The 10000-nt window shown below is 42.1% G+C and overlaps 1 protein-coding gene across 1 annotated transcript in view; it reads left to right on the top strand.

Moving 5' to 3' along the window:
• The first annotated feature begins 533 nt into the window (after positions 1-533).
• The window catches only part of wrap53 (WD repeat containing, antisense to TP53), a 15652-nt gene continuing 6185 nt past the window's right edge, over positions 534-10000 (top strand). The window contains exons 1-7 of the mRNA XM_031851152.1: positions 534-1726; positions 1860-4615; positions 5054-5513; positions 5666-5855; positions 6893-6988; positions 7772-7880; positions 9299-9387. Of these exons, the coding sequence (XP_031707012.1) occupies positions 5231-5513; positions 5666-5855; positions 6893-6988; positions 7772-7880; positions 9299-9387 (767 nt within the window). The 5' untranslated portion in view covers positions 534-1726; positions 1860-4615; positions 5054-5230. The remainder of the gene's footprint in view (positions 1727-1859; positions 4616-5053; positions 5514-5665; positions 5856-6892; positions 6989-7771; positions 7881-9298; positions 9388-10000) is intronic.

The raw sequence follows: 10000 nt of genomic DNA, 5'->3' as shown, positions 1-10000 counted from the left end.
CGTAAATATTTCTAATTCAGTCTAGGGGTGATCCATCGGAAGGTTAGTCCAGTCTGTCGTCCTGGGGTGTGATCACGTTGCCTTTTGTCAGCTCTCGAACTTGTGAATGAAAGGTGTCGAGTTGCTGACTCTGAAAAAAATACAAAACAGCATCTTAATGTGCGAGTGCACAGAACGGTGCATGAAATGTTAGCATATTGTGTTACTTATTCGTTGTTGCAATTTGATAATGACGAGTTTTCTTTTTTTAATGAAAAATATATATGGATATATACATTATATACAAAGTTTAAAAAGTATTTGGACTAAGATAACGAGCACTTGGGGCTGCTATTTTTTTGTTGTGTTTCAATTTTTTATTTTTTTTCCTTAATTTTTGTTTCATTATCGCCATGTGAAGTGTGTGTATTACTTCTTAAGAAAATATTGAATGTATTCCAAAAAAATGACAAGAAACCCGTGCTGATACCAGAATTTTATTTTTTTTCCTCAGAAGATTTCAAAAATGGAAACAAAATACAAAAAAGCTTCAAAGAATTTAGCGAGAACTTTTTTTTTTTTTTTTTTAAACATTTACACAGTGAAGAAGAAGAGGAGAAAAAAAGAGCTCGGGATGGATACAGTTGAACACACTGCCTCTACAATCCTGGTCGTACAAATAGTGACTAAGAATTAAAAGAAAGGACTCTTTCTATTCCATACTGGAGCTTTGGTTGTTTACAAACCACATGGATATTTCTGTGGGTGCAGTTTTTATTTTCATTTCTTTTTTTTCCCCACATAAGACGGGTGGGGTTTGCAAGTGCGCTTCTGCCATATGGACATTGAGTGGTGTTTTCTTTTGTGTTTTTTTTTTTTTTTTTTTTTGAGGAAGAGTGGCAGGTATCACAAGAACATGGACACGGTCCTCTAACTGCACCTTTTGTGTGTAGTTGAGGATCCTTGATGATCAACCCGCGGAGCGGAGGCGGGAAAATCAAGGACGGGCTCCGTTTTTGTGGAGACTGGAGTGCAGGGCTGCATAACCCTCGAGGGAACTGAGAGGGTGATACGAGTACACCCGGTTAGTGCACTCGTCTTCACCCCAACCCTCAGAAGCACTCACACCCTGCCCACTCACCAACTCACCTATGCACTTTTGTTCATTCAAGCTGTGAGGTACCATTTTGGGGATGGGAGCACAAATTACAACAGGAGGATTGCTACGACTTTGACAAAGTCGCTGAAAAAGATATTCCCAAACTGAAATAAGAGACTCAAGAAGCACGTCTTCTCCCACCTCCTGTGTATATAACCATATTTTTGTATTATCTTTCAGAGCAGAAAGAAAATTTGCAAATGGATGAAGGAAAATTCATGAGACGTTGACTATATGGAGTGAATGTTCTTAAAGAAAACCAATCTTTTTGACTATAGTTTGAGATGGACTCGCTGTGAGTTTCCCTTAGTTTGCCAGTAACCCTGAAATAATCGGGGATGGAAGGGAGAGAATAAAAAAAGAAAACATTGGCTGAGGTGTTGGACATGCTACAATGGCTCCAAGACTGACAGTTATCAAAATGGATGACGCGGCCGCTACAAAGAGGCCCGCAAAGAGTGCTTGATCAACATGCACAGTGAAGAGGCAGACGTGGGTTTGAAGAGCTTTTGGCAAGGAGGCTTCCACCTCTTCTCCCAACCCGATGACTGCCTTGAGTGACTGCAGGAGAGAAAAGCTTTGGCATTGGTAAGGTATTCTTCCTGGCACGTTGGGCTGAGAACATTTCATTTGATCCATTTGCTCCTGGTTAATCTTGTGGCACTCTGTTTCTAAGTGGTTTGGAGAGTGTGGTGAGTCTTTTCTTTCTGTCTTCTCACAGGAGTCTGGCTGTGCTTTATTTGCTGCTCTCTGCAAGGAGGATCTAATCTACAGCCAACCCATGAACCAGTTGACCCTTGACCTATCATTTGAACTTTAAACCCTAAGAAACTTTTCTGTCTCGCCGTCGGCATTATCGGCTGGACAGTCAGATGAAGTTCCAGGTTTACCAACCTTGGACCCCATCTATGTTGGACGTGTTGGATTTGGGATTTCATCAGGCGCTCTCTACGGCGAGTAAGAGGATAAAGAGGCTCGTATTGCCCAGATGTCACCCTCCCCTCGGCCTGAAACTCTCAGGTGGTTGTGTGGAGGTCTTCTAACCAGCGGGACTGAAGACTCTCCCAGACGTCAAGAGATTCGAGAGCTGGATTGGGTTTCGATGGACGTGGCTGGATTACATCGAAGTCGCCAGAAATCTCTGCAGCTGTGGAACTGGATGAACTAAATAAAGAAATTGTACAAACAGACTTTGAAACATGACACGACACAAACGCGTAGCGACACGTCGCATAGGTCCGAGAGTTCAAATGGGTTGCAGACACACTACATGCGCACGTACACTCAGTGACAGTGGCTCTCCTCTGGAACCACGTCTGCATATACATAACGGAGCTGCATCAATATCAAATCACACACACACACACACACACACACACACACGCGCGCATCATCGCTCATCAATATAAACACTGAGCTTTGTAAATAATGTAAATGTTTGTGTTTTTGATTTTTTTCTCTCATAGTGGTTTTTGCTTTATTTCTCTGTTAAACATGCCTTAAATTGTATAGTTCAGTCCTGAACGGCGAACTGAAAGTGTTCTCTAAATGACGAATTTAAGTTGGAAACCACCTCCTTAACTGTCCTCTAAAGTGAAAGAAAGATGGGAGCTTTCTACAAGTCTGTTTACTGTTTGCAAACAGGACGGTCTGTTCTGTATTCATTGGCTACATGTACGTCTGATCACCATGGAAGTTACTGTTTAGCTACAAATTAGAGCAGCAAGCGGTCTTTTGATTAATCTGATTTTGCTGGTTAGCTTTTGTTGCCCTTTTGGTTTCCTTTAAAGGAAGAGTGGTTTTGTTCGGATTTCCTGTTTAGATTATTGCTAAAGGTGCAGGCTTCATAAAGGGCCGGAGTCTGTACTGTCTGGAGCTGAGCTGACGGGTTGGGACGCACAGATTGACTTAAAGCACAGACTTGTTGCTGTGTGAGAACCGCTGTTGGATATACCGCTCCAGGCTGAACTAAACCAGAGTGACGGGGTCCTCCTCAAATCGAGATACCAGTTGGGGCTTTTTGGTTGTTTTTTTTACACTCCGGGAGGACTTAAAATGTCTTGGAAGCAACTAGGTACTTTTTACAGTTTTGAGATGTCCGTTCAGGCTTGTAGGAAGCATGATTGTAAGAGCAAGCTTCCATGATTTGTAATATTTGTGGGTTTTGACGCTAAACCTTGAGGTGGGGTCACAACTTGGTCAAGATTGCTGCAGCTTTGTCAGTGCACCGGGTAGTGCCGCTGCCTGCTAAACATTTCTGGTATCACTGAATAGATAAGGAATTGACCGGTCAGTTGTGTTTTATCTCAAAGGACATTCTATGTCCTGAATATTTGGAAAGTGTCTTGTCCCACGTATGTATATGTAATTGGATTTGAGAGATGAATGCTTTTAGTCAACCAGTTTTTTGTATCTATTGAAACAATATGCAGTTTTTAATCCAAAGGACAACCGATATTCAATGAATATCTTCAGCTTAGACTGGTAATACACTTATGAATTTGTTTAGCTGAGGTTTTGGTGGATAGTTACCAGATACAGCTAACTATGTCATAACTGTTGAATTGTGCTAAAAAGTTACGAGGTTTAATGTTGTTGTGATCAGTTGCCAAAACCATGAATATACCATCAAGTCTCTTATTGGTGAATATCTTTAAAAATACCTATGTTTGACATTTTTATAAGCTGATATTGCGTGGTGTCAGTTGTTGGTTGGTCAGTCAGTCATAAAAAACAATTTAAACGAGGTTGTTAGTTTTACTGCACTACACATACTTTTATGATTAGATAAACCGCAATTTTGTGTTGTCAAAAAGCCCTGGATGTTTGGTTGCAGTCTTAGAAAAGAGCCTGTCACGGCCTGTCTACTTAACGGGATGAAGTCATCTGGTTTATTTTAGCTCTGGCAACTGTAGTTCCAACAATATTGTCCTGAATGATGTAATGTAACTTGTATCCCTGTCAGCTCAGCTCCTTTGCCTAATAAGTCTTTGAATGTTGTTAAAAGAACAGCATACTTGTAATGAAACTGTTTAGGAAAAGAACAACTGAAAGATGTGTAAATAGTTTGGCTTTTTGTTTGTTTGTTTTAAGAACAAAATAAATACTAAATAAATAGCATTTAGCAGTGACTGAATTATTTCTTACTGTGTAAAATGTGTGTGAGACTGCAAAAGAAGAAAATGAGTAAACATTATACAAAACCGTCACATAATTGTGCTTATGAAAATAGACTGTGAGCAACACACGAGCGCGATACCGTCATCAGCGCAACTCTCGCGATATTTTGAAACATGGCCGCCCACAGTGTTTACAACTTCTCGCAATGAACTGATGAATAAAAACACTTTAAGTCCCGAAGAAGAACGTCGTCGAATATTTCTGTGAATCATTCGTAGTCTCCGACTTGCGGTGAACGTTTTTCACCATCGAGGAGAGAAGTGTGTATTGCCAAACTACGAGCAGGCCACAACACAGGTAGGTAGCATCAGACTGCTAGCATAGGCTAACGCTATCATGAGGTGGTTGCCGTGTTTCTGTGATGGACTGACTCTTAATAACATATTGCCTTATTTGCCAACTTAATTTAAGTTATATGATGGGAGCAGGGCGTGTACGGGTTTGTGATTTCATTCCTCGCGAGCGTGAATTTAGCAAAAATGACCATTAATGCTAGTCTAGACTGGTTTGCACGTCACGACTAGCCACATGTTAGTTGATTGTTTGCACGAGCCCGTTATTTATTCCTCTCAAGAAACGTCACGTTCACTTCTCTTAAACGGATGTGTTTGGGCTTTTGCAAACTGCGTCATACTCTGCATTGTTTTGATATGTGCTCTCCATCTGCTTGTGGTGTTGTCCTCACCCGCCCTGTCCCCCCCCATGCCTTCGTCTTTGCCCGCCTCTGTTTTCTAGGCTAGTCGGTGCTGTGATGTCCTCGACCCCCAGCAGACTCAAACACCCACACTGCAGGAAGAAGCACTATCCTAGCAGCACTTACCTCACCCACGTCTGACAGCCAACCACCTGACTCGAGGCAATTTGGACGCCAGGTGGAGGACTTGACAGGACAGCTTGAGAAACAAAGAAGAGATGTCTGACTCGGCTGGAAGTGGTGAAAGCGGTGGAGTGGCAGGCGCAGGGCAGGACGCAGAAGCGGATGGCGAGCCCCCTCATCAGGCACTAGCTTCGCCCGAAGGTGACCGCTTAGAGGGAGAGGTGACCTCAGAGGACGTGGTACCTTCGTCTGCCAAGCGGCCCAGAATAAGCGAGGAGGAACTGGGACTGGAGCAGGTTGCAAAGCCTCTCGATATGCATGGAGAAACACCGGCACAGACTGGCCTACTGCAGGAAGATCCAGCCCCACCAGAACAAAGTAGAGTATATGCAGCTGCACGTATGAAATATTAGAAGGGGATAAACATGCATTCATCAATTTAAGATTTTGGATGTCCGTCAGAGATTGTGATTCAGGATTATCTGGGAGATAAATGAGTTAACCTTCGCAAATTTACTCTCTGATGCTAGGAACAGGAGAACCATTGCAGCGTGAGGACGTAGGGGAAGAGGCGCCCGAGATCGGGGGAGGTGAAGAAGAAGAAGAGTGCCATCAGAATGGAAATGGAGGGCATGATGCCCCCTTGGAAGAAGGAGAGACGAAACCAGAGGAGGAGCTCAATGATAACGGATCTGCAGACATCCCCAGTGAAGGGCAGCGGTGAGTGGAGGAAGAAGTCAGGGTTATTTTTAGCCTCTCTTTCCACGTAACTACGGGTAAAGTTGCAGCAGAGCAGATACACCAACATGTGAGCTATTTAAAGGAGGAATTTGTGGGGGTTGGAGGTGTTATGTAATGTTTATGAAGATGTGTTTCATGTTTCTGAAATAGAGAGAGAAGGTTTTCACCGTATACTGATATATACTATCAGTATAATGTAAACTGATAACATGATATCAAAGCAGTTTACTTACCGGACTTTCTACTAATGAAAAGTCAAGTTTCAGAAAAGTGGAATAAAGTTGTATTCACATTGATACCATCAACCACATAATAATGAGAAAAGCTTGCTGTTGTGGGCCTTCAAACAAGTAAAACATGTAAAGAACACTGTCAATCTATAAGCAACTACACCGTTTCCTCAGCCAAAGCCAGGCAGGAGATGGTGAGTAGGCGAGCGAGGGACTTGTTCTTAACGGAATATTATGATAATTGCACAGTCGCAGCGATTTGGACATGTGTAACTGCCTGTGAGTGTCAGATGTTACCCTGCTCCCTCTGTGCTTTTTATGATGGCGCTGATGTTGAAGTGTGGCATCAAAATGCACCGCAGCATTAACTGATAAATATATAAATAATATATAATATTTACCACTACCAGTCATCCCAATAGCAACATTTAGAGAGGATTTAATGGGATGGAAAATGGTGGAATAAAGCTGTAGATGGGTGAAATGTAATTAACAACCCTCTCCACTGTGTGGTGACACTGTCTGCTTGATTTGCTTTGTGCAATTTGACACCGTGTTTTTATATATACTGCAACAGTTTCGTCCCGGGCTAGGAATAATATTTAACTTAACTAAAATAATTCTGAGCAGGAGTACGAGTCAAGGTTGTGGTTGCATTCATTCTGGTAACTTCCTGCCCTTGTCATTAGTAAGATGGAAAATGTAATCTTTCAGTTTGGTGTGTGATGTTGCTGTCTGTTAAACTCATTCACTGAAGAGTTGCTTTTCTCTCTGTCTTGCCTCCAGCCTTGGCCTAGATTTTACCCAGAACCCCCAGATGCTGACTGGTTCCTGGACTGAGTACTCCAACTTTCCAGAGAATTACCTCAAAGGCTGCAAATGGTAATCTCAAGAATTAACATGACACCTACCATGTGGACTAGGTTTAGAAGCTGCTAAGTATAGAACATGTACGTCGTCATTATAGAATTTATGAGTCATCATTTGTATGATTACCATAAAAAAAATGAGATCATGACATTAGTACATTTTGTGAAGCGATGCACCAATTGATCAGCAAAAGATTCAGCAATTCGGCCATGACCAGTGACATGCAGATCATATTTCTCATATTTCCATTTGTTGCCAAATTTACACGGGTGTTGCCACCGCATGATTGTTTCACATTGGCACACAGCAGCACAGACACACACATGTCCATGATGTTGAAGTTTAGTTTGAGTAAAAAAGATAAAGTTTCAATGTCAAAATAAGCAATGGAGGAGCAACCTTAAAAACATTTGGTGCTCCCGAGCACAGCATTGCTTATAACAGAGCTAACAGCTAAAGTCTCTAATATTGTGTCCAGGAGCAGATATCATGAGCAGATATTAGTGTCCTCCTTTCTGTGCAAATGAAGCTGGGAAAAGACTTTCACCCCGTTTGTCATTCTCAGGCTATAGTGGGAACAATATTGCAGACAGCACATTTGGTATAAGTGAGGTTACTAGTAACAAACTGTCTTAATCTCATGGCCAAGATAAAATCAATATGTCAATCGACATTGACATTTATGCTTAAAAATGCAATAAAAAGCACCTTCATAGATGCATAAAACAAACCTGTGTGCATGTTGTGCTCAGTTCACACCATCTTTTTCTCATCATTCCTACTCTTCTAAACTAGGGCTCCTGATGGTTCCTGTATCCTGACCAACAGTGCAGACAATGTGCTGCGTGTGTACAACCTCCCTCCAGAGATATACAGCTACAACTGGGACTCGCTCCCTGAGATGGTGAGCACACGGATCGCTTAATGTTTGTGTGGATGCAAGGAAACTATAAAAGAAAGAAGGGTCATTACACCACTGTGTAGACGGAACGTTTCTGGACCTTTTTATAATTTACCATTACTTTGTTCGTCGATGACCTAAGTTAGCATTTGCCCCCTTTTTTGTTTTTAGTCAACATTAGCCAACAATATCTCTGAGACGTCCTTCAGATTCATTTGGAGATAAAAACCTCTGACGCTTGTAAGATATACTCCTTGTGAAGGAGTAAAACAAACAAACAGGGAGTGTTGTTGCGGAAGCGTAGCACCCACCTCAGGTAAACACTGTCAGCTCTGTCCGAACTTTCCTCGTAGTTAGCACCGTTAGCAACGTTAGCTATGAGCCACCGGCTCGTCATCGACATGTTGAGAGACGTTGATAGGCAATCAAAGTGCTCCCAATCACGGATTGCACCGTTTTAAATTACATTATAATAAAGAAAGGTTTTACCTCGATAGAATGAACCAACATTTTGAAATAAAATTGAAAGTTTCTCTAGTGCCTCAACGTTTAGTTCCAGTTTATGTTATTTAGCAAACACACAATGTACTTTAGTTTTACTGACCCCAGTACATCAATGAAAATTCACACATCGTTAGTGTGACTGAAATTTAGTTAATAGCGATATGAAATAAATATGAGAGAGGGAACGATGACATATTTAACTTCTTAACATATTTATATACACTTGGATACTAAAATATATTTTAAAACAGATTTAATTTTTGTATTTACCGTTGAGTATTAAGAATTTCACTGGTCTTGGTTTTGACTCATTTCTGTTATCGTGACGTCCCTGTTCTGCACCACTGTAGATGTTCTTTAATCACGTTTATGAGATATTTCACATGTCTTTTAAACGGTCTACATTTCCAGTCAAGGAGAGGTCATCAACCTGTCGTGTGTTGTACAAAGACTGACGGTGTGTTGTGTCACAATAAACTAAGAAAAAACCTGTAAAGCAATGTAAGGCAGCCGTTTAAGAAGATCACTTAAGATCTAACGGAATAGGAAAGACATTCTGTCCTTTAGGTTTTAGGAAATGTGAAGTGGCGAGCCAGTCTCTTAATTGTATTACAGGCTGGTAGATTTGGATCACTGAACAAAAATAATTGAAATATAATCCATTTTCCCCCCATTACAGAGATCTCTCACCGCTTGTTAAAAAGGGCAGAAAACTGAGCTTTTATTGCTTTATTTCTCACATGCTGCCGCTGGCTTTTGAATGTTACTACGAGGAAAAGCCGTTGTAGCCACCTGTTCAGTACCAGCATCAGAACTGTTAGATCCCATCGGTCTTTACAGTTTGATTACACTGCGTGTGTGTGTTTCAGTCTTTACGTTCCTGATGGTTTTCTTTCCTTTCTTTCATTCTGTGGCAGAGTCCAGTGCTGAGGATGGCAGAGGGAGACACCATCTACGACTACTGCTGGTACCCCAAGATGAACTCTCTGGATGCGGACACATGCTTGTGAGTTCAACTAGACCTCTGCCAGAGCGTGCGCTGATGCTCTGCTCTTAGCAGCTGGATAGATGAGACATTTAAAGTTCACTTCGAAGGTCGACCTGTCAGATGGTGAAGGATGGATACACAGAAAAGGCACGATGTTGTTTATCGAGGCCGGTGTCAGTCAGTGATTGGTGTTTTTAATCTAGATCTTGGACGGTTCGAGTCGGACGCCGTGTGTTTGTTTCTCTGGTTCGCTTGAGCCTGTCTGATAGACTATCCGAACAGACAGGATATTGTTGTACGCTTTGTGACTCATCCTTCGATCTCCGTGGTATTTACGCTCGTTGTGGGAGCCGGCTGCCAGCGTGGAGATGGCTGTAAAAGCGTTCTGATGTCTCTCATTATGAGTGAAGAGTTGGCCTTCGTATTGTCTGCCTCTGCCGCAATGCGCTCGGCTGTTTGAGGCCCACAGTGCTTTTCAGCATGATTCATCCCACTAACAGCTCTCCCGGGTCCTAAACACCTAAAGGGCCCCATGATTCTCTGACTTGGGGCATCTCTTTTCGTCTCATTTTGTCTTTTCTGCCGTGTGTGTGTGTGTGTGTGTGTGTGTGTGTGTGTGTGTGTGTGTGTG

Source organism: Anarrhichthys ocellatus, unplaced genomic scaffold (assembly GCF_004355925.1).
Source record: "Anarrhichthys ocellatus isolate YVR2014 unplaced genomic scaffold, GSC_Weel_1.0 scaffold11, whole genome shotgun sequence".
Lineage (NCBI taxonomy): Eukaryota > Metazoa > Chordata > Actinopteri > Perciformes > Anarhichadidae > Anarrhichthys > Anarrhichthys ocellatus.
The sequence above is the reverse complement of the archived record's forward strand: the minus strand, read 5'-3'. Positions and strand labels throughout refer to the sequence as shown.